This window comes from Euprymna scolopes, chromosome 3 (genome assembly GCF_053919585.1).
Source record: "Euprymna scolopes isolate OS-2025 chromosome 3, ASM5391958v1, whole genome shotgun sequence".
NCBI lineage: Eukaryota > Metazoa > Mollusca > Cephalopoda > Sepiida > Sepiolidae > Euprymna > Euprymna scolopes.
Genome location: NC_136484.1, coordinates 168,160,194 through 168,185,435, shown reverse-complemented (window position 1 = coordinate 168,185,435; position 25,242 = coordinate 168,160,194). Strand labels below are relative to the sequence as shown.

At 33.2% G+C, this 25,242-nt stretch overlaps 1 protein-coding gene across 2 annotated transcripts in view; it reads left to right on the top strand.

Annotated features, from left to right (window-relative positions):
* LOC145260302 (uncharacterized) overlaps nucleotides 1–25,242 on the top strand; it is a 111,484-nt gene that overhangs the window by 14,602 nt on the left and 71,640 nt on the right. For both annotated transcript variants that reach the window (XM_080118190.1, XM_080118180.1), the window contains exons 2-3: nucleotides 7,610–7,667; nucleotides 23,423–23,515. In XM_080118190.1, coding sequence (XP_079974316.1) covers nucleotides 7,610–7,667; nucleotides 23,423–23,515 — 151 coding nt within the window. The remainder of the gene's footprint in view (nucleotides 1–7,609; nucleotides 7,668–23,422; nucleotides 23,516–25,242) is intronic.

The following is a 25,242-nucleotide window of genomic DNA, read 5'->3' as shown; positions in this document are numbered from 1 at the left end:
GGGACAGAGTTAGACACCAGGGTCGTTTTTTAACGTGGAGAAAAGGTACAAAAATAAAAATTGTCTCAGTCGTGAAGGATTTCTCCTCCACCGAAAGAGAACAAGAAATGGAAGTGCAGCATCTGAAGAACAGATACTACACTTTGATCTTGGCCAAAAAGCCAGTTGTAGACATACAGAAAAAGCGAACACACATACATACATACATACATACATACATACATTTTCGCTTTTATATTTATAGATAGAAGATAACACATTTTTGTTTGATATTTGTTCCTGTTAGTTTGAAATTCGTTTATGAATTTTAGGATTCAATGCCGTCACTGCAAGATTAAGCTTTATGGTGATACACATATATACCATCAATTATATGTTCGGTTACTCTTTTTTTCTCTTTTTAATCTAAAGTTTTATAAAAAATTATAATCTCTAAATTTTTTCACAGACCATAAGATTTTACAAGAACCACTGAACTAGAAAAAAGAAAAAAATAAAGCTTTTTATTTATTTTTTTCTATATGTAAATGGACGTTTTATTTCTTAATTGGTAGCATATTGATTTTTTTTTTTCTTTGGGTCAATTTCGTGTAATGTAGTTTACAAACATAAGTGAATATGCACTGGTTTTTATTATAGGATGGAGAATTGTTTTTATTTTAAAATCTAATGAGCCAGGTCATTGTTTTTGAAAGTGTTCAAGTTTTAAATAAATATACAACGTTTGACAGAGATTAGGATTTTTGTTGTTTAAACAATGTTTGTTTTGTTCACTCATTCATTAGTTATATCATATGACCATGAGATGTTACTAAACACTTAAAAAAAAAAAAAGAAGAAAAACTAACAGCTGTGCTTAGGAAAATATTAATAGATTGCATTATACTCGCACATAATACAAGTATTTTAATAGTAAGTGCCCCAAACTACGAGCCCTTGTACCTCCTTGACGTAAATACCCCGCACAAACCAACAAGCAGCAAAATCCCACCCCTACAAAGATCACCAGATGCCAGAAAGCCTTTTACTCTAATAGTTTCTTCCCTAGAACTACTAGATTTTAGAATTTCCTTCCGGAATCCTGCTTCCTCCAACTATATTGACATGTAGAAGTCCAAATGTAATGTAAACAAACATCTTGCTGCTCAACTCCCTACATAGTATCCTTGCAAATTAGGTCCCAGATAATAGCCTCGTACATCAAAGCGGCACTGTGCCTTGTTTGGGGTGAAAATGCAATAAAAGAAATACAGAAAAATTTTTTCTTCAGTAGTATCGCGTGAAAGAAATTTACTTATAATGGACACTTCTAACTCGTGGGTTTTAATTAAATCTTTCTAGACTGAGGACATTTTTTTATTTTTATCGCAATCCAGACTGCTTCTTTTTGGAGTTGAATTTTCCTCGCATGAAAAACTGACCTTGTGCCTAACTTAGCCTTTGTTGAAAGATAAGTAAAGATGCTGTCATTCTGTGTCATAGTTGTTCATTATATGTTAATCCATACAATTATAGAAATTTTTATCTTTGTCAAATTGTGACACCGTTTTCAAGTGTTTTCTTTTTATTTCATTTGCATGGAGAGAAATAATGAGGATGATATGGTGGATGTGTAATAAGTTTTAAAGGCATGATTTTATCTGTTTTACTTCAGAGAAAGGTTACATTTGAATAGTACAGGGAGATGTGTGCAGAACAGGAGACTTCAACAGTATGGTCACATTGAAAAATTGGATGGAAGTTCTTGGGTTAGTAAATGTAGAACAATTTGAAAGAAGAGGATAAATCTATAATTTGATTGGTCCCCACTCTTTCTTCTCCGCAACCTTTCTCTCTCACAGATGTGATGTTGCTAGTTTCAGTCTTTTCTGTAAATACTCTTATAGCATGTGTTTTTCAGAATTGTCTGATTTCTTCTCTGCTTCCTTTATTCCAGCTCGTTTGCCTCATTGGTCTAGTGGTCAGCAATCATTCGCTGTTGTGATATCTCCTAATAAAGCTTCCTATTCCAGTTGCTTCTTTCTTAGAAGGCTTGTGGAACTCTCTTCCTGCTGACTGGTTTTCTCCTGCCTATTTTCTAGGTCTTTTCAAGAATAAAGCCTCCTTTGTCCTTGTTAACTTCTTACATAAAGTGGCTATATGCCCTGTCTACAGCAATTTCTATTAAAAATATAAAGATCTGATGTAGGGTAGTTTAGAAAACAATTTTTAATGCTGTCTAACACATGCCAGCATATAAAATCGATGTTAAACCAAAGATGATGATGCTGACTTTGATTTAGGATTCTAATAAATTCATATTCATAATTTTTTAGATGAGGATTGATAATTTTGATTTTCTCATTTTGGGTCAAAGAGAGATACAGACCTGAATAAAATTAGGTTAGTTTGGAAGTCAATTTCTGAAAGCTGTCCAACACATGCCAGTATGTAAAACAAATGTTGAATTGAATATGGTCATGCTTGGAATAACCTTTGAGTCTTAAAGACAGGATTAGTCTTTATATATTATTTTTATTGGAATCCTTTGAGCTGAGTTATTTATTCATTTATTTATTGTGGACTGTTGTTCCCATCTTCATAGTTGTTGTTTCACAAAAAAACTAAATAAAAAGGCTTAGTTCTGATAACCTTATAGGAATATTAAATTTGGATAATATAGAGAGATGTGTACAAAACTGGAGACTTTGATGGTATGGCCACATTAAAAGAACGGGTGTAAATTCTTGGGTTAGCTGACCGTTGAGGGTCTGTGTTGCATGGATAGAACTGGTATGAGAATGACCTTTGAGCCTTAAAGGTTTAGATCTGATAACCTCAGAGGACAATTAAATCTAGACAATATATGGAGATGTATATGAAACAGGAGACTTTAATGGTATGGTCACATAGAATACATGCAAATTCTTGGTTTAGTAGATGTAGAAAAGTTAAAGTTGCAGGTTCAATTGACAGGAAATGATGAGAATGGATTTGAGACGAGGATAAATAAAGATCAGGAATAGAGTTGTTTGGAAGACATTTTTTTAAATTGTCAAACACATGCCAGCATGTAAAATGGATGTTAAACCGAAGATGATGATTTTGGATTCTAGTAAATTCATGTAATGTTTTATGTTCGAGATGATGACTTTTGTTCTCATCTTGGTTGCTATATTAAAAAAAATTGTACTAAGTTGAAATGCTACATGTGTGGATTAGATTCAAGTTTAAAATTCAAATAAGAATCGTCAACATGGAAATATGAACTTAAAGGTAAAAGAATTGGTTAACAATCGGTTCTAAGTGAAAGGTGTTCCAGAGGTTGGGTCGTTGGCCTCTAGGAGGTTGGGCCTCTCTGAGGTCGGAGGTTTTTTTTTTTTTTTACATAGGCGTCACCACTTATCAAGGCCGATAGGCCACTCAAGGATAAGGATTAAAGAGTGTAGAGTAGTCAAAAGGACAATATAGTAATCGATAGTAATGGAAGTTCGGTAAATTTGCTAACTTAAGTGGAACGGCTCATCAGAAACTTGTTCACGTTGGACTTGAAGACAACCATATTATAGACAGCTGGAAAGCAGGAAAACAGAAGACAATTCCACAGGCGTGCAGTTCTAAGAAAGAAGCTTTGTTCATGGAATCTACATTTAGGTTTAGGCACAGATAAAGAGTGGGGGGAATTATTGATGTTATCAGCTAGTCTAGTGTTTCTTGTGAAAGTTTGACGAGGGAGGACCATAGATTGAAGCTCAGTTGAACACTTTCCATGAAAATAACGATAAAGCAGAGACAAACTCGCAACATCTCTTCTGTGAGATAGAGGTTGCAGCAAAGAGAAAAGGATATCTCCCACCAGGCCACGAAGTCTATTTTGAACCCTATCAAGGCAGGACAAGTCTTTTCTAGCAGCTCCTGCCCATATGTGGCAACAATATTCCATCCTTGGACGTATCTGGCTCTTATATAGATAGAGAATTGCATCAGCAGTGAGATATCTACTGGATCGATAGAAGGATGTGACCATTTTTCCAGCGGCCTTGGCAACAGATTTGATGTACGTATTCCATTTAAGATCAGGAGTAAAGGTCAAGCCCAGAAGCCTGTCAAAACTTGAGGCCTCCCCAAGACGAGAGCCATTCATTTTAATTGATGCCAGATGGTTTGATCCTTAAAATAGGATAGAACTGGTCATGGCTGACAGAATGAGGACAATCAATCTTTGTGGATTAAATAATGGATTCTGAGATGAATGTCAAAAAAATGGACCTGAAGAAAATCAGCAGTTCTCTGAAATGTGAATATAATGACTAAGATGAGGACAGCAATCCAAATATTACACAGTAATTAGTTGTCTCGATGGCTGCACAGGGAATTTGCATAAATCGACTCCTTTTTCTCGGTGTAGTCATGCAACTTAACAACTACAAAAAAATCGATATTAACATGGTGATCACTCGATATTGATGTACAAACTTTGGTTGATATAGTAATATGAAAGAGTCTGAGTCAGTAAGTGTTGTTTTTTGGTTTCTGTTCAATTTTTAATTCTCTTTCACTTCCTGCACGTTTTTGTTAATTTCTATTTCTATTTTCGACTTTTTCAGAGTCATGGTGCTTTCAAGAAATAACATTTTTTCCTAGGTTTGCAAGCACAAATAATAAACTTCGACGTTGGCTTATAAATTTTACTTCTAAGCAACAACAATTTTCCATATGTCAATTTAAAGACTTCAAAATCACTTCCAAATGTTAGTCTACTATATTATTTTATGTAGCTCCTCTTTAGCAGGTTAGACATAACGTTAAGTGTTTGTTTGATGTTTTTCTGTAGAACGAACTGGATTCGAACTTCCGGTTTTAGTTTGTGTCGTTAACTACTTGGCTACCATCACCCACAGTTTACCACATTATATAGTAGTATATATCTATTTATATAAAGTTAGGTATGTGTGTATGCTTGTATGTATAGGATAAACTCCTAAACTAGTTAACTAATCATTATGAATTTTGAAACATAACTAAGTGTAAGAAGTCCATATGTAGGCTATATTTACACTAATTTTTATGCAAAAAGAGGGTGGGAACTCTTTGTGAAAATTTAGGTACTGCCAATTTTTGTGAAATTTTAATAATTATTATACATAAATAAATATTCTCCAGTTCCTTTAGAGCATTTTAAAGAAGTTTTAGGGATCACAATATATGTACAAACACCGATTCAAATATTTCAGATTTGTATTAAATTTGATCCATAAATATAAGACACCAAGTAAACAAAATTCTCTTATTTTCAAGGTACTTTAACCCTTCCAGCCCTGCACAACCGATATATCAGCCCAAGTGATGTAGTTAAAAAAAAAAAACAAAAAAAAAAAACAAAAAAAAAACACATCCGATATTTCGGTCTTCTAATAATATATTATCAAATAATTTTGTTAATTACCTATTCTCTTTTTAACTAATTATTGCTTAATTGGATCAGGATCCAAAGGATTAAGCTTAATTCTTACATTTGAGACATTTTCTAGCATCAAAATAATGTAATAGATTTTGATGAAAATTAGAATAAGAATTCAAGACATAAGGTCTAGTATCGTTATATTTTGATTTTCATAAAGAGAACATAGATGGTGTCTAAAACTATTGAGTAATAAAGGAAAATAGAAAATGGATCTTTGGTTTACTTTCGGTAGCCGTGTAATTCTTGCTTCCCTTATTTTGTCCTTTAGTTCTCATGTTCCAGGAGTGATGTTTCTGACAAAAAGGGAAGAATTGCTGTTTTCTGGGTCTGAATCTATTCCATCTAACACTTATCGTTGGCAAGTTTTTGATCTTCAAGTATTATATAAGTTATAAAATATATATGGCGATTGAGCTACACTGAATATTCCACGTTTCATCCACTCTAGGATTCTTCGGGCTTACTAGCTCTACCTACGTATTGAGCACTGTTGAAGTAAATACTTAAAGTTTACGCATAAATTTATACTTTCGTATATTAATTTTATGTAAGTAAATGAAGTAGTTATATATATAAAAAAACAAAAAATCCAAGCAGGGAGGAAAAGGGACAAAAATATATAAAGCTCCTTACATCAAATGGCTTTATGCCTTGTGTAAGAGCAATTTCTGTTAAAAATAAAAATTGGAGAAGTATTTTTTCGGTGTATGTATAATATCCCATTTTTAAAATGGGAGAGAAATGTTCATGAAATGATACACAGCAAAACGTTTTAAATTTGATCATGAGAAAAAAAATTTAATTTCTTTTCCGAAAAAAATAGGTATTTAGTTTTTTCCCCACTGCAAGAACTGTGACACCAAGGTCAGAAAGTGGGATTAAGAAGTCAGCACCCCAGAGGAGGGGCACTCTGACCTTCAAAAAGTGGCTGGGCAGCCCTGTCTGCATTCCCCAATGAGGGCGCTTCAGGTGATTAGCAATAAACTAACGCCTTCTCAAAGAGAGAAGGCACAGCCTGGGAGGGTGGACCTCCTAGAACTGCACAGAATTTTACTCCCACCACAAAATCAATAGGGACCGAATCGTTACAGGTATGGTCCAATCTCTATTGATTTTGTGGGCCCAGGAAATACCTATGCCAGGATGTGGGAAGAAGTAAAATTTAAACAAAAAATTAGATGAAAATTTGAGTTTCGAGGTAGTTAGTGTACAAACATTTGCTCATCCAGGAATCTGAAGACAGGGATGCTTCTGCTTCAAAGCCATGATCCAAACTCGTCTATAGAGGAGGGGGAATTATCATGTGATCAAAATTAATACTTCAATGATTACTCTTAGAGAGAGTGGGAGATCTGGGAGAGAAACCTGAAGGAAGGGGAGAAAATTCAGCTAGACCGAATTTAATTCTGTGCTTTCAGAGACTCATGGCCAATGATTTTAGAATGTTCCACAGTATTCTTTTGTCTTTGTAAACATGAGTGAGATTTAGGAACGGAATGAAGATAACTATGTACATTTAAGATATTTGTGTCGATCACTTTTTTTTTTTTTTTTTTTTTTGCACAAGTGATTCTTTAAAATAGTTAACAATGTTAGAGTTCATTGATATGCATTTTTCTTGATCTTCATGGAAATATGGGTTAATATATTGCACTTGTACAAATATACTCCCAACAAACCAGTCTAGCAACAAAATCCCACCCTTTCATTGTAGACATCCCTTGATGGCAGAAAGCTTTCTATTCTAACAGCTTCTCTCAGACTGCTAGATTTGGGAATTTCCTTCCTGTTTCCCTGACTGTACTAACCTACAGAAGTTTTAATGTAATGTGAACGGACATGTTACTCATTTCCTTACATAGTCTCCTTTAAATTGCATCCCAAATAGTAGCCCTTGCATTCAGTTAGCAATTTGCCTTGTTTGGAGGCGAACAAGAGTTTTAAAAAAGTGGAGAACGCTATTTGGCCTGAATGAATTACAAAAACGTTTTCATTGTTTTTTTTTTATTATTTTTATCCATTTTTTTTTCTTGTCTCTGTTTTCCCATTTAATAATCTAAACCTGTGTCACACATTTTTTTTTTTTTTTTTTTTTTTTTTTTAAATCATATTTGTGAGCTAACTAAAACATTCTCTGAAATATAATTTTTAAAATTTTCATTGCAGCAGTATAATGACGATTTGTATGGCGAATATGATAATGCTCCTCCCACAGTTAATACAAGTAAGTTGATTTCATTTAATTGGCAAATATTTTAAAACTTATATCAAATCAAACTCTGGTTATATTAAAGTGGTTAGCTCCCAAAATGATGGCTAAATTTTATAAACTCGTTTTGTTCAATTTCTCAAGTGATAACAGGACAAATTACTCCACCATACTTATTTGTGCTCTGATAAACTCATTGCATTTGTGTGCATGTACCTACATACCTTTGACTAATCCATCAAGCAAGAAACTCTCATCCCTTCACTGTTGAGGTCTCTAGATGCCGGAAAGTCTTCTATTCTAATAGTTTTATGCCTCGGACTGGTAGATTTTGGAATTTTCTGCCTGCTGTCCTGACTGTACTAACATGTAGAAGTTTAAATGTAATGTGAATAAACATCTCTCATCTCCTCATGTAATCCTTGGTAGACATGATCCCAAAAAATAGCTGTTACATCCATGTGGAAATATGCCTTGTTTGGAGTGAACAAGAGCAAAAAAAAAAAATGGTTTATTTTTGCAGATTTTTTTTAATTCATTTTCTGACTTTTAAAGATTTTTTTTTTTAAATATCAATTAACTGTGTTTATTAAAAATATAGCCACTCGAACTTGAGGTTAGTAGTAGGGTTAAGAAGAGTATATTTTATTTTGTAAGACATAAATAAAATCAAAGTGTTCATTAAAAAGAACTTTACAAAAAATCAAAACAAATTTATATGGTGGATTAATTTGCCCTGTCACTGCTTGGAAAATCAAACAAAACTAGTTGATGAAATTTAGATATCATTTTGGAAACTGTTTCAAAATAATTAAAATTCAATACTAATTGAATTCTGGAATGAATTTATCAAATGAATTGGCAGCATGCGTGACTATCAACCAATCTAATGTCTTAAAACTTCTGCAAAGAATAAAGAATCAACCCTAATGTGTATACTTAAAAGCTTAAAAATCTTAATGCAAACTAGCGAGACCTGTGGAAATTTGACAGCGGCATCTTTTGTATGTAATATATTGCTGTTGGGAATTCTGTGGACGTTCAATGTGAATGGACACCCTGCTATATTATAGTACCTATTTACAATGCCTCCCCACAGGACAGTTAGACACCAGGGTCGTTTTTTAATGTGGAGAAAAGGTACAAAAATAAAAATTGTCTCAGTCGTGAAGGATTTCTCCTCAACTGAAAGAGAACTAGAAATGGAAGTGTCGCATCTGAAGAACAGATACTACACTTTGATCTTGATATATAATTTATTTTGTGAAAATGAAAATTATAATCAAAATAATTCAATGTAAAATTAAAATAAATTAAAAGCAAAATCCAAATTTACAAAACAAATTTAGGAACAAGGCCCTTTAAGATCTGGGTGGGGGAGTGTTGCAGGGTCTTTGTTACTACAGTGAAAATGGAGTCTTTGGCGACTTTACTCTTGACTGGCAACATTTACCACAATACCTCATTCACTCTGTGGACTCTAAACTAGCGAATGAAAACCCCAGCGTTTTTGCAAAAAAGAATATATTTACAATTATTTTGTGTGTGTGTGTGTGTGTGTGTGTAAATTTTTTTTTTTTTTTTTTAAATTAAAATGTGTGTGCGTGAAAAAAGTTCAATTCATTGGAAAATAAAAAGTTCTTGAATTTTGGAAGAAAAACAGTTCGTGTTGGGGAGTGGGGAGTCTAGAAAAATACACAAAAAATAAAATTGCCTAGTGCATTGTTAGTAAGGTCCCTCCCTTAGCTAATCTAGAAAGTTAGATCACCTACTGTTTTCCGGGGCACCGTAAACAAGCGGGAAGATCCCTAGTGGGGATTGGGAAGGATTCTTATCGGGTGTAGGGAGGAACTTGGCCAAAAGGCCAAGTAAAAAAAGTAGCCGTTTTGTTAGAACCGTAAATATCTAAGTAATCTAAGTTAATGTAGTATCAGAATATATCTGGTTATTGTGGTTTATTTCCATTGTATGGACGCCAAGCGCGAACAAAAACCCCACGATATCATTATACCATCATCAAATAGAACAGATACTACCCTTGAATCCTAACAAGAAGGTACATTTTAGTTTCACATATCGCCTAAAAGTGACATTGTTTTTATTTTAATTTTTATTTTTTACATTGCATCTTCAGCGATCGGGAGATCCTATTTATTAAAACGGAACATACTACAAACATTAAATTAGTGTATCTATATACTAATTTAATGTTCATAGTATGTTATCTAATATCCTCCTCTTTAATGAATAAGATCTCCTGATCGAATAATTTGGAAACTGGCACATGTACATACGTTAAAAGTACTATGGTATTGATATATAGATGCATTTTTTTGTTGTGTTTTTGTTTGGGTTTTTTTCCTTTACTCTTATTCATCCCAAACAAGCCACAGTGCCACTCTGTTTGAAACCATATCTTTAAGGAAACTATCTAGGAAGTTAAGCAGAAATGGTTAAAGAGGTAGGAGACTGAAAGGTAATACCAAAGTCTAGCAGTTTGAGGGAAGAAACTATTAGACTAGAGGCTTTTCAGTATCTAGGGATCTCTACCATAAAGGGTGGGATTTTGCTGCTTTTTGGGTTCATTAGGGAGGTATTTTGTTTAAGGAGGCATAAATGCTATGAGTTCATCAGAGCACATTGCATTAATATACTTGTAAAAAAAAAAAAAAAAAAAAAAAATGGTATAGGGATGCAACATTGCGACGATGGAATAGGAGGTAGAGTTTGGTTTGTAGTGTGGGATGAATTAGGAGGTAGAGTTTGGTTTGTAGTGTGGGATGAATTAGGTTGAAGACTGTTTTGGATCTTGTCTAGGAGGAAGATTAGCCAAAATGTGGCAGCAATAGGTCATGCATGGGTGAATTCTACTAACTACTTATCCCTTCATTCAAAATATCTAAGGATTCAGAATAATAAAATTGTAATCACTAAATAATTTGAATAAATTATATAACTTTCACAAAATAATGACTTGAAATTTTAATAGTTTTGAACAGTCAAAATCCTATGAAATGTAATAATTTTATTTAGTGGTTTCATTTTTTAGCAAAATAATCACTTTTTTAGCTTTAATTTGATATGATTTCTTCAGATTTTGAATAATGGTTTTAGGTAAAACGTTTTCAATTCAGTTGACTTTGAAAAAACAAAATCAGTTGTTATACGTTTCTTGTTCACATATATAGCAAAGCTGCGTGAATATTATGGTTCTTGTACAGAAATCTCACTAAATTAAAAAACAAAAATATCTTTATAATGTACATACCCGTGACAAAACGAAAATATATTCCAAAAATCACATAAATTGAACAAATAATTCTATTTTTATATAAGAACATCAGATTTTATAAATAACGGAAAATTTTGCTCTCTATCAACACCAGAGGTCGTACCAGGCAGTACCACCAGCCTGGCACAGAAAAGAAGGGGAAAATTTTAAAAAATCTTGCACGTGTCTAATCTTTTAAAATGTTGAATTTTGAATTAGAAGATTTAGAGGAATATCTAAAATTATTTGTGAGAATTTTAAGCGTGGAAGAAGTAAGTTCAAGGAACTTCTACCATTATTGACCAGAGTATTACCATTGTCGAACTGTAATGGATAGAGCAGGTATTTACAAAAACATTAAAAGATAAAATGAAAATTCTGATAATTCATGAGAATTGAGTAGATGTGTAAGTTGGTTAATAAATCTAGTGTTAGAATATTGCTTGATATTTTTGAACCAGAACTATTTTTTTCATTTTGACTTGAGCCCTCATTAATTGCTTTATAATTTTCTAAATAAAGATTTATTTCTCATAAATTATTTTTAAATCAGCTATATATTAATATGATAGTGTGTGTTATTTTCTGTGTCACACTTACATCCGGGTCTTTTAATTATTATGTACTTCTATTTCTTGTAATAAATAATTTTACCAAGAATTCTTCATAATTTTGGTTTTGGTTTCAGCTGATGGCACTTTAGTCATCTATTTTTTTATAAATAATTTTACTAAGAATTCCTCATAAATTTTGGTTTTGATTATAGCTAATGGCACTCCAATAATCTATTTTTTATAAATAATTTTATCAAGAATTCTTCATAATTTTTGGTTTCAGTTTTGATTTTAGCTGAAGGAACTAAAGTTATATATATATATATATATATATATATATATATATATATATATATATATACACTTGTGCCCGATATTATTCATACCCCCCTTGAAAATTGAGTTTATTAGGTGTAACTTTTGTAAGAATTTATTGTTTACGTCCATATTGATACATATTCTTAATAAACCTCTTCTGATCATTTTCGTCATTTTAAAATCTCGGGATACTTGTAATAAAAGAAATATACAGCTATTTATAAAATCTGCAATGTTCAAAAATAATCATACCCCCTTATTTTTTCAGTATTAATCGAGTTTCTGACTGTTTGTTTTCTGTTTGATTCTTATTTTGAATGCTTTTATACAACCTTTGATTAATTTCATTTCGTTTTTTGCATTTTTCAGAAATTAAAATGATATCAACTGAAAACCAATAAAAGAATAAAAATTATTAGAATGAGGAAGAAAAAAGAGCTTAGTAATGATCTTAGGACTAAAATTGTGAATTCACATAAGGATGGTTTAGGTTACAAGTCAATTTCCAAGAAATTTGAGGTCCCTACAGCAACAGTACAGAGCATCATCAAAAAATTCCAGAGCCACCACACAACAAACAACTTGATTGGTAGAGGAAGGAAAAGGAAACTGTCTGCTAGAGCCACCAGGAATATTGTAAGAAGTGTTAATGCAAATCCAACCACCACTAATAAGGACATTTTAGAAAATCTGGAGTCTTCTGGCATAAAAATATCAAGGCAAACATTGCAAAGGACTCTGCATGAAAATGGTCTGAAAGGAAGAAGACCAAGAAGGACTCCATTGCACACCGGAAAACACCTTGCAGCACGTCTAAAGTTTGCTAGGACCCATGTGAATTCTCCAGAGTCCGTTTTCTCAAGTATTTTGTGGACTGACGAAACAAAAATTGAATTGTTTGGCCATATGGATGCTTCTTACGTTTGAAGGAAGAAAGGAGAAGCTTACAACCCAAAGAACACCATACCCACGGTGAAACATGGTGGTGGTAGCCTAATGTTTTGGGGCTCCTTTTCGGCTAGTGGTCCAGGTAATTTGGTCAAGATAGATGGAACCATGAAGAAGGAGCAATATTTGGAGATACTCCAGAAAAACATTAGACAGGATGCGGAGAAGCTCCATTTAGGACCAAACTGGGTCCTTCAACAGGATAATGATCCAAAACATACTGCCAAAATAGTCAAGAAATGGTTTGAGGATAATCAAATTAATGTTTTGGAATGGCCTAGCCAGAGTCCCGACCTGAACCCTATCGAAAACCTCTGGCACATATTGAAAACTGAGGTTAAAAAGCGGAAACCTAGAAATTTGAGGGATTTGGAGAACTACTGCATTGAAGAATGGTCAAAAATCAGTGTTGATACTTGTAAAAACCTTGTTGATAAATATCCCAAACGGTTACAGGCAGTTATTAAGAATAAAGGGCATGCTATTGACTATTAGTAAGAGAGGTATGAATAATTTTGAACTAGTGCCATTATTGTTTTTCTTTGTATAATGTTTCAAACTTGCATAATTTATTTATTTGTTGAGTTTAAATTAAGTGCTTATGCTTGATTTATTGTTTGAAATCCCTTTAATATTGTCTACCTTCTGGTTTGAGCAATATTCTTATAGAAATCTCAAAGATCCGAGGGGTATGAATAATATCGGGCACAAGTGTATATATTATATATATATATATATATATATATATATATATATATACTAGACTACCCGTGACCCGTTGGGTCAGTATGTTATATTAGCTATGGAATTCATGTATGAGCGTGACACTTGTGACGTAAAGAAAATAGTTTTTTTTTTTTTTTTTTTTTTGACATAACAGAAACATTTCTATGAAAGTATATTAAGACAAAAAATCACGGACGGATCACTCAAACATGAAAAAAAAAATCCTCCCTATTCGTGTAAAGTTACCTATTTTTACGAATAATCGCTCAAAAATCGAAAATTAAACATGATTTTCCTCCGAATTGAACGTCAACGAAAGTCATTTAGCAGCAAAAACGCACATGAACCTACCGATGAGAAATATAAGAATGAAAAACCCATATTGGAATCCTTCAACCAAGTTATAGAAACTTAAAATCTAAAAAAAAAAAATAAAACCTGAAGCAAAAAAATAAAACCTAAATAAATAAAATAAAATAAAATAAAACTAATATTGAAACAGATCAGTAAATGTGTCAACAAATTCACCGTTCTCACACAACTATTTTATATCTAGAAATGTAAACCGAAAATAAAAAAAGAATGAAAGAAGGAAGAAAAAGGGACGGATAGAGAGTAGTAGTAGCCTTGCCTTTACTACAATTGTTCTTATGTTTGTCAACGGGTTAAAGTTGTTTAGTTGTAAGAAAATAGCGACTGTAGTTGTAATAAAGAATAGTTGCAAAACACCCCCACTCTTCCCATGTTAAATAATAATTTCGAAATAATAACGTTAATATTTCAGTGCGCAGGTCAAAATCTGCAAAAGAAGTGATTTGTGTTTATTTGTTTACATTGTTATGGGTTAATGTTTATGCGCACATGTGCAACCGGATGTCGTAAACTGGAAAGTGGGTTACATCACTCGTTACAAGGTCATTTGAGTTTTATAATTATATATATATATATTCATAAGTTTGGGATTCGTTTCGATTCAAGCTGATGAACCCAAGTCATATAAATATATTTTTTTATTTTTGGAATCACAACTTTATAATCTATAAACATCGATAGCACATTACCACTATAATAATATATACAAAATATGCAATAATTAAAATATATTTAAGCGTATTTTATGACCTGACTACACCAGCCATCCCTGCCAGCTTGGATAAATATTTTAAAGTATTTATCCAAACTAGCAGGGGCGCCCAGCGTAGCCAGGTCGTAAAATATGTTTAAATATATTTTAATTCTTGTAGATTTTGTCTCGCTACAATAATATCAGTGTCTCCATTTATGCTGAATATCTACAGAATGCTAACATCAATATATTACATATGAATCAGTCCGCTGTGGAATTTTCACGGGTCTCACTCTTAGTTTATTATTAATCTAAGAAAATGGTTGTTGCTGTATTCACAATGAAAAGTAGCAACACATTAAAGTATTGTATTCCATTTTGTGAACGTATTTTTATTTTTCTTACACTCTCTCCCTCTCTCTGTATATATATATATATATATATATATATATATATATAATTCGAGGTTGTTATTTTTCAGAAGTAAAGTAATCAGTGAAGTATAATGAGGTTAATATGGGAGTGTTCAATACCGGAGTAGTGTTCCTGTTTTTCGGAACCTCTTAATATTAACTCCCGGTGACGCAGATGATCTGATATTTTCATGGCAAACTTGGCTTTCGTATAAGCTGTATCGCCTGAAGAGGTTTCTAGTTACTAAAAACTAGCTGACCGAAACATACACATGAGTGTGTAGCAACGCATTACTGCTTATGTAAAAACAAATAAAAAGTGTGTGTGTGTGTGTATATATATATATATATATATATATATATATATAAAACTCGAAACAATTTTTTATGGTAAACAACTGATCTCTATAATATTTGAATTAAATTACATTTTTGGAAACAAGCTAATTTTTGGAAACGAGCTAATTGAAAGTGATTGATTTACAAAGGAATTTTCCAATAAAAGACTTTGGATAATTTTTTTTTTTTTATTCTATAGTTTTAAAGATTGAAATACATCCAAAATATATACGTTTATTTATACAAACATTATTAGCTACATATGTGCATGCATGTTTCTGTAGCGATCACTTTTCAGAGATCCCACATTGTCATTCTACAGAGAAAATATTCTATAGATTCAGTCCAAGAACATATAAAATGTCTTTTTATCTAGCTTTTACCACTATAAATGGGAGAGAGTAGGAGAAAGAAAAGGTGGAAACAGATGGAGAGAGCGGGAGAGAAGTCAGTAGCAAGTCACTCCGTCTCTTATCAGGACAAACGTTTAGGATTGGTGCATTTCATCAATTTGTCGGCAGTACTTCTCTGCCGTAATCATTTCGCTTGGATTCAAGAATCTGATGGATGAGACCGGCTGCAGACGACCAAACATTTTTTTGTGCAATTTCGGCTTTGGGAAGTGCTGTGGAGCTTCTCCACCATCCAACCACTGTGCCGAACATTGCCGGTTGTCATAGAGGATCCATTTCTCATCACACGTCACAATCTGCTTCAGGAATGGGTCACTTTTGTTGCACAGAAGGAGCATAGAAACACCTCCAAAGCGACGATTATTGTTCAATTCATGCAACAAACATTTATCCAACTTTTTTGACTTTCCTTTTTGCTTTAAATGGTGAATGACTGTTGAGTGGTCGACCTAGAGTTCAACAGCAACTTCTTGTGTGGTTTTGCGAGAATCAGCTTCAAATTAAGGCTTCCAAATGCTTGTTATCAACCACAGTCTGCTGATCACGACCATCTTCATCTTCAAGGCCCTCGTCATCATTGCGAAATTTCTTGCACCAACCTAACATTAATGCTTAGTTAAAAACAAATAAAGAGTATACCCTGCTCTACTTTAGTACTGAGCACCCTTGTATTAACTTTGTTAAACTTAATTGATTACTTAACCTCTGGAAAACAATAACCTCAGATATATATATATATATATATATATATATATATGTGTTAATTTCAACTATATTTCTTGCAGTTAATGTTGGCTGAGCAGTTTGTTCATTGCTAATGAAGTCGGAGATGGCTTCATGGCCAGGTTCGAATCTCCCACCAGCAGTTGGTAGATTCTTCTCTTTCCTGAAAATAGAAACACTCTGCTGGTTAGTAATAAGTTCCTCAAACTTATGCCATCCATTTCTAACTCTTATAATCACACCAGCACCATATCCTTTGTATGCTGCAATGGTATTGAACACTCAATAGCCAAACAACTTTGAAAATACAAGGTGGTCCAAAAAAAGCACCATTATATTTTTTTTTTTTTTTTTATCCCAATTTTTTCACAGCAGAGATTTCAAATTTTTCACCCAATAATAATAGCTGAATGGTGTAACATTTTACACTTGTACATACATTGTGGCCTCAGTCAAAAGTGGACAAAAGAACAGGAAATAACTCCGACTCGCTTTTTGATTTGTACAATGACATTTATTTCGTTGTCATTACAGCTGTGATGTCACCCATGTGATCGAAACCGTTCTCCATGTCTCTCCTGAGATTTTGAACGTTATCTCGTCTTTGTCGAGATCTTTTATCTTTTCTTTTTTATAGTTCTTCCCCCTCCCCCACCGGTGACTTCATTTTTCATGCATTTGACTCTGTGCTATATATTTTTTTTTTTTATTCCACTTATACCCCAAACAAGGCACAGTGCCACTTTGATGTAAGAGGCTACTATCGGGGACAGTAGTTGCAGGGATACTATGTAGAGTCAAGCAACAAGATGTCTATTCAAATTACACTTGAACTTCTGCATGTCAGTACAGAAGGGAAAACATGAACCCAGAAGGCAGTTCCAGAGTCTAGCAGTTCTGGGGAAGAAACTATTAGAGTAAAACGCCTTCTTACATCGAGGGATCTCTTCTGTGTAGGGGTGGGACTTTGCTGCTTGTCGAGTTTGTCAGGAGTATATTCGTCAAGAGGGTACAAGGGCTTGTAGTTCGTCAGAGCATCCGTCATTAAAATACTTGTAAAACATTTTGTCGATGGGACAGTGGTTGAAGCTTGGATGACAGTTCAGGACCTATCAGGTTGGCGACTCTCTTTTGAACCCTGTCCAGGAGTGAGAGACTAATAGCAGGTGTACCAGCACAATTGTTACAACAATGCTCCATACATGGGCAAATGGTGGCCTTGTAGAGGTACAGATTACTTTCAGGCATAAGTAACTTTCTAGCATGGTAGAGAGAGCCCACCTTCCTTGCAGCGGTCGTGGCAATGCTCTCAATGTTACAATATTTCACATAGAGAGAAAGAATATGAATCCATAAAAGTTTAACAGGGAAAGATAAATGTGAACAGTATAAAATGTGTACAGACCAGGAGACTTTGATGGTATGATCACATTGAACAGAATGGATAAAGGTTCTTTTCTCGGTAGATTAAGAACTGTTGATGTAACAAGGTCGGTTCAGAGATTTCGAACATTATCTCGTCTCTGTCGAAACCTTTTGTTTTTCTTTTTTTTATTTTATAGTCCTCCCCACCCACCACCACCATCGGTGACGTCACTTCTCATGCATTTACATATGCGCATTGTATTCTTCAAATCTGATCAAAATTGAAACCTTATCGCTTTTAATTGTTAATGTTCTCTCCAAGCACCTTGCCGGATAACTGCTTTAATTCGAACATTGAAATTATGGATAACTTGTTCCATCCTGTCAGCTGGTATGCACCTGATTTCTTATGTTTTTCTTCAAATCTGCCAGTGTTTGAGGATTGTTGCCATAGATAGAGGAAGTTGTCAAATGTGTTCAGGTCAGAGGAGTGCAAATGAAATTTCTGTATATGGCTTGTTATTAAGAAAGAAACAGGAAAACCTCTTTCTCTCCCCCCCCTCTCTACTGGTCTATACAAAGGCATTGTCAATTATTTTTTATATATGGGCTTTGTTCATTTAACAACAAATAGGAGCTGAGCTGCCATCTTAGCAGCAGAAACAATGACATTGTTTTAGAATTTAGATATTTGCTGTGTAATTTGGCATGAAATTATGATTATTAAAATCGAACTTAATTTATAGGCAATAAAGAAAAAATAGCAAAGTGCAGCAAGCAATAGGAGAAGGTGCTGTACAGAACACTCTTTCCTACCTTGACAGAGTACAAAATTGTTTTTAAAATCGCATCGTGGTTGGACGGGGGGGGGGGGGTCACTTCTTCCCTTACCATGAGATTTTGAAAACAATTTTGTTCACATGACAACTTCCTTATGATAAGAATAAGTAGGTTTGAAAACACTTTTTAAAGATCATAGAAAGCTGGCCTAATTGTTATTGCATTTGACTCGCTGTCTTTAGGTTTTGGTTTCGATCTCAGTATTTTTTTTTTATTTTTTTACGTACAAGAAGTGAATTGCTTAGAAAAAAAAAACCATAATACTTACATGCACATGTTTCTGCTTTTTGTTTGTTTGTTTTTTTATTATATTGGGTACAATATAACAATCAGTAGAGAAATGATTTTAATAATAATAAATGCAAAATCTGCATGAATTAAATATATTTATGCATATTATATGGGCAGGCTATGCCGAGTGGCCTGCTAATATGTATGTATGTGTCATATATATATATATATATTTAGCCAGTAGAGTTTAGTTTCCTAGAAGTACATCCAATGAAACATGTCTACCAAAGAGTGCTCGATGAGTAAGCAGAGCAGGTATATGAAATTTATTTATACAAACATTGATGGCTACATATGTGCATACATGTTTCTGTAATCACCCGCGTTGGGGGATTATATCTTCAGGCCAAGAATGGGTTCTCGACGATAATTCTTGGCCTGAAGATGTAATCCCCTAATGCAGGTGATTACAGAAACCTGTATGCACATATGTAGCCATCAATGTTTGTATAAATAAATTTCATATATATATATATGTGTGTGTGTATATATATATATATATATATCTGTGGAAATATTTTTTTTATTTACTTATATTTCCTTTTCATATATACCAATCCTTATTTAAGAAGCTCAATGTAATAGCATGCCATATAATGAATGAATGACAAACGTCTATATTCCAAATTTCATATATATATATATATATATATATGTATATATATATATATCCGACAATAAAAGTGAGATTAAATGTTGTAACTGTTATGTGCACATTCCTATCTCCTTTGAATCGCTTGTGTGTTGGATGAACTTGGTTGCTATGAAAGATAGTGTTGCTTCCATGTATTGTTGATGCAACACGGGAGCAATAGCGTTTTCTTATGATGTTGAAGATTTTGACAGCGACAGGCATCTACCTATTTGTTGGCTGAAATCAAGTTGATTTTTTTTTTTACACTGTGTATTGCTCCCTGATGCTGTCACAATCACAGTAATATAACTAGCAGGTAAAGAGGGAAATTCGGTACTGACGTTCTATCAATCTCATTATTCCTTGAGTGGCTTTTAGCCTTGATAAGTGGTGACTAATTAGTAAGAGGAGACATTTTAATTTAAACTGTAATTCATTTTCATACTGTATTAACTTGATATTTAGAAATGATGATCGTCATGAAATGTAGAAATCAGGGGATGAAAACTCACTTTGCAAAGCTTATTTAGTGTATTGTAAGAAAAAAAGGTAATGAAGTTTGTAGCTTGACATTTTTACATGTGACATTAATTTACATAGGAGAGAGATTAGCTGCTTCAAGGAGGACGAATTGGAGAGGACAGACAGTTGAGTGTTTGACAGTCAAAATAAAACCTTGAAGCTGAGATTTGTTGGTGTGAATTGCAGTGTTAGTGAAGAGGAGTTCTGTCAGTTTTCCTTTCGGGATTGCACTTAGTGAAAACAGCAACATTTCTTCTGGTATCATTTATCTGTACTATAAGTCAGGGTTTCCCAAAGTGGGCTTCATGAAGCCCTGGGGTTCCATGAGTGAGGCTGAGGGCTTCCGGAAGACATTTCTTAAAGAGAACCAAATGTTTTATATTCGAAAACTTAAATGGCTGTAGACGTTTAATTATTTATCTTTTTTACTAGAAAAAAAAATATGATACATGACTACAGGTGTAAAGAGTTTCAGGATGGTTCATGAAAAAGAAAATAAAAAATAAATTAACAAGAAATACAACAATTTTTGAGTCATCACAAACCAAAAAATGGTTGTAAACATTAGTTTGTGTTAAAATTTGAAATATTTTTCATATTTATTTTAGAAATTATTTTTTTTAGCGCTCTGTAAAAAAACATTGCCCTGCTCAGGGGCGCCATGGTGTCCTGAAGTTTGGGAAACCCTGCCATAGGTTACAATTAATTCACACATATTTCATCATCTGGTTCATTACTTATTCATGCACACAGGACAGATATAGAACAAAATTATTTATATTGCTACATCTTTAAACAGATCTTCATTCCACACTTCCAAATGGCAACTGACCCAATATCTCAACTAAGTTCATCATTCATGTTTTGTGACCAGTGTCCCTTACTTCAGTTTCTGTTTTCACACTTGTCAAATTTGACTTACTGAACTTAGACATTCTATTTCAGATCCATTCAAGGTCACCCAGTAGATAAAACCCATAAAAATGGTAAATTGGCCCATAACCCTTTTCATATTGTCCAGATAATACATAATGTTCATCCTGCAGCATATCTATATTCAAGCCATGCTGTCCAATTGTTTCTGAAAAATGTCATTGTACCCAATTTTACTGACAAGTTTAAGGTTGACCCATGGCATATGGTTTTTAGGAATTTTCTAAAGATGTTACAAGATGGGAGAGAACCTGTAAGCAAAGGATTAGAATATTCTAACTACTCGCCCACATTTGTTTCTTACCGTATTTGTATCAGAATACCAAATTATTTACATGAAAAATATTATGTTTGTGAGAAGTTTCCAAAGTTAACTGAACAGAATGTAAATGTTTCATATGGGTTATTAAAAGTATATTCTGATATGATTTTTTTAAAACTATGATTATACATGTTAAGCAACAATGAGCCTGGCCAGTACCAGATGGTTGACCATTTGGGAAGGCTAGGTACTGTCTGTACCATGCTGAGTCATAGAAATTTCCAGGTTGGTATTTGGGGGCGCATTTAACTCATGAGGGAGGTGGGGGTCCTGGATATGACCTTAAACTATATCCAGTGGTGAGGGCCCCAGCTTGCGGGCTTTGGAGAGTGTGGAACCACCCTTTAATTGCCATTGCTTCCAGGTCCACTCTGACCCGGAGTGGTAGTACCTGTTAGGGTCCCAACTATGGATTAAATAGAATCCAACTTGAAAACAGCAAATATATTCTATTAAAAAATTTTTCTTCAAAATCTTTAGATTCAGCATTAAATAACCTGAAAAGGGTTGATATGCCATAAAACAAAAACAACCAAACCAACCATGAGGGAGGGGGTGGGGGGCATATGCCCCCAAATCAAGACGGAAAGCAATAAGAAACTACCGTCTTGTTTTCTCACGATTACCCTAGCTCTACAATTTGTGAGAGCCATAGTCGCTGACACTGTTAAAATAGCAGAGCTACTGCACGCATGATTATACATTTAATTACTAAGCATTATAAAATTGGGATGCTTAGTAATTAAAAAGAAAAGACATTGATTTGACATTGTTTAATGGTTTGCTATTTAATTTTTTTTTTTTTTTTTTTTTTTGTACCTGTCTTGGTTAATTTTATTTCCCTTTTTCTCTCATTCTTTCTCTCTCTCTCTCTCTCTCTCTCTTTCTCTGTAATATTTGACTATTCTATTCATTTTCCCCTTCATAGTGTTCATACCCCCCCCCCGTCTTGTCCTCCTCTCTCTCTCTCTCTCTCTCTCTCTCTCTCTGTCTCTGTCTCAATCTGCATGTCAACCATTGTTGGGTTATTTTATGTGAAAACTTTACCCATTTTGTTTGTGTACAAATGATTTATATACATTTTGTAAGTAAATACTCTATAAACAATAGTTTCTATAGACACTGACAGGTATTAACAGTATGAGTCAGATTGGACTTGTGAATCGATTCCACAGTCACCAAATCTCCAAATCTCCTGATCTGGTTTTGTGTCATAGCAATAATAAAAAATAAAGCTGATATCAGATTGCAGTTTCAAGTAGCTGTAATAGTTTTAGTTAAAATAGTTTTCAAATCTTTTTTTTTTTTTTAGATAACATTTACTTTAAAGAATTATTTGACCTAAATTAGAAAATATCCACCTTCGGTATGAGTGAGAAATCTGATTATAGTTTATAACCTTATAGACTTACCTCGCTCTCAATAAAGCAATACAAAAGGGTACTTATCTAGAATACCACCTAATTTCTGGTAATTTCATATCAGCATCCTCCAGCAAACAATTATTGAAGCAATTAGCCAATCAACTATCAGCAGACGACCGTAAAATTCATATAAACAAAAACCTACAAAAAATGTCAATCAAAAATGAATTGCAGCACACTGTGAGTGTATTCAATCTCTCGAAGTCATCGTCATCGCTTTCTGCCAAGAAAGAAGTATCACAAAAAAAAAATTTGTGACTATATGTGCAAAGTGATGATCAAAAGGAAGATTCTTATAAACACGTTTGCATCGTGATGCACAAATCCAAAATGCAGAGGAGTTGGGCATCTTTAAGGATTCACAGTTTTTTTTGTTCTCAATAATTTCCCTGGGTTAAATACTGAAGGTGATGACCTATCTATGAGCTCATAACATGGCAACCATACAGAATTTAAAGAAAAGCACCCTCCTCTCTCCTCCAAAAAAAAGCTCTACTGAAAAAAAAAAAAAAAAGGTTAATACATCTTAACTTTGCTTGGAAAATAAATTTAATTAAACTTGTAATTATTTTCTTAATTTCATATTTAATTTTAGGTATGACAGTTTTTCTTTTTTCTAATTCTGATTGCACTGAGAAATAATTGCCTTTCCACAATATTTATTTCAGAAGATGCAGTTGACGTTACCGACCAATCAGCTTCCAGCGTATCGTATTACGCAAAGTGGTTTGTTCAAAAGTTTCTCTCCATTTGCGCAAAAGGTAAGCATCAACTTCTATTTGTTTTTTATTTTTATACAATAATTATCATCAATGCGACTATAATTATCATCAATGCGACTAGAGAAATGGAGTCAAGATTCGTGTTGAAGATGACAATTAGAATGGGGAAAACATTATATATCGGCATTAAAAATGTTTTTATTTGGTTTTAAATATTAATAAATGCAAAATCATTTAGAACTAAAATCTATTTAGTATTATGCAATTCAACTTGAGAAAAACGTGCTTGAAATATGTCAATGTTATCTGAATATAAGTGAAATCAAAACAAGATGGCAGCCAAATTTGGCCTGATGTTGTGATTTTTGCTTATTTAGACAATGTTGACATATTTTAAGTGTGTTTTTGGTCTGTTTCATTTTTATGTTGGAGAGAAGAGACAAAGATTGCTGCTACTTACTGTGATATTACAAACAAACAGCATCACTCAGGAATTACTTAACCATACGTACCTTTCACTATTACTCTTTTGAACAGTCCAACACAATAAAAATAATTTATAAAATTCAGAATAGGAACTGTTCATTCTTTACATCACCATAGTAATAATATAATATATATACACATTATATTAGTATTGGGATGATTAATCAGAAAAATCGACCCTTTTCAGGGTATCGTAATCGGAAAAATTTGTGCTTATTTTCCGATGCCAAAACGATTCTTTTGTCTTTTTTTATTTGATTTTGTTGAAAGTAAAAGTTCCTATAGCTGATAGTAATGATAAAATCATAATTATTTATTGATTTTAAATTAAGACTAAAACTAAAAACTATAGATCATCTCGTGTTGAAATCTATTAAACATTTCTTGTTGGCTAGTTTTTATGCTTGAGATAATATCTGCATATTTAACATGAAAATCAGGGGAAAAAATAACTTTATAGTTAAATATTTAAAGTTCTGTAAAGAATTGTAATCAGGAATTGTATTAGAATTGGGGGGGGGGGAATATTGGAATCATCCCATCAATATATATATATATATATATATATATATAACTTTTGCCCATCCAAAACAAGGTATATTGCCAGTGTGGGCCTGCTGGGTCAGGTTTATAGGGGGTCTTAATTGAATAGTTGCACCAATTTTCCCCGGCTAAAACCTAGATATAAAGTTTCGCATACCTTACATATGAAGTTTCATGTCTGTAGACCTAAAACCCAAGGAGGAGTTGACTAGGCAAAATTTTTTAAACAAATATACATATATATATATATATATATATATATATATATATATATATATATATATACATACACACGCATACATAAATATATATAGAAAGAGGTTTGTGTTTACTATAACCTTTTTATGCAAATATTACGCAAGTATAAATCATGTAGAATATCTGCATAAATATAATTACACGTAATAGTTAGCTAAAGATGATCATCCTATAAGAAAACCGAAAAAACTAATTGGGAATTAATTAAAATGAATGTTTATGCCAATTAGCTAGATCTTTTGCTAGTGAATGCAATTCTATGACTCCTATATAACAAAGTTGTATTTTCTTTTTAAATAAATAGAAAAAAGGTTTGCCCTTTTTTCTTCTTGACCTTCGGGCCAAGATCTTTTTTCTGTGATCCAAGTGTAATATCTGTTCCGGCAGATACTGCAATCAAAGTCCATATGTGGAGGCAACTGCACATATCAGACTATTGCACTTGAGCAATCAGTTTTGGTCAGTGTAGGGGAAACCCT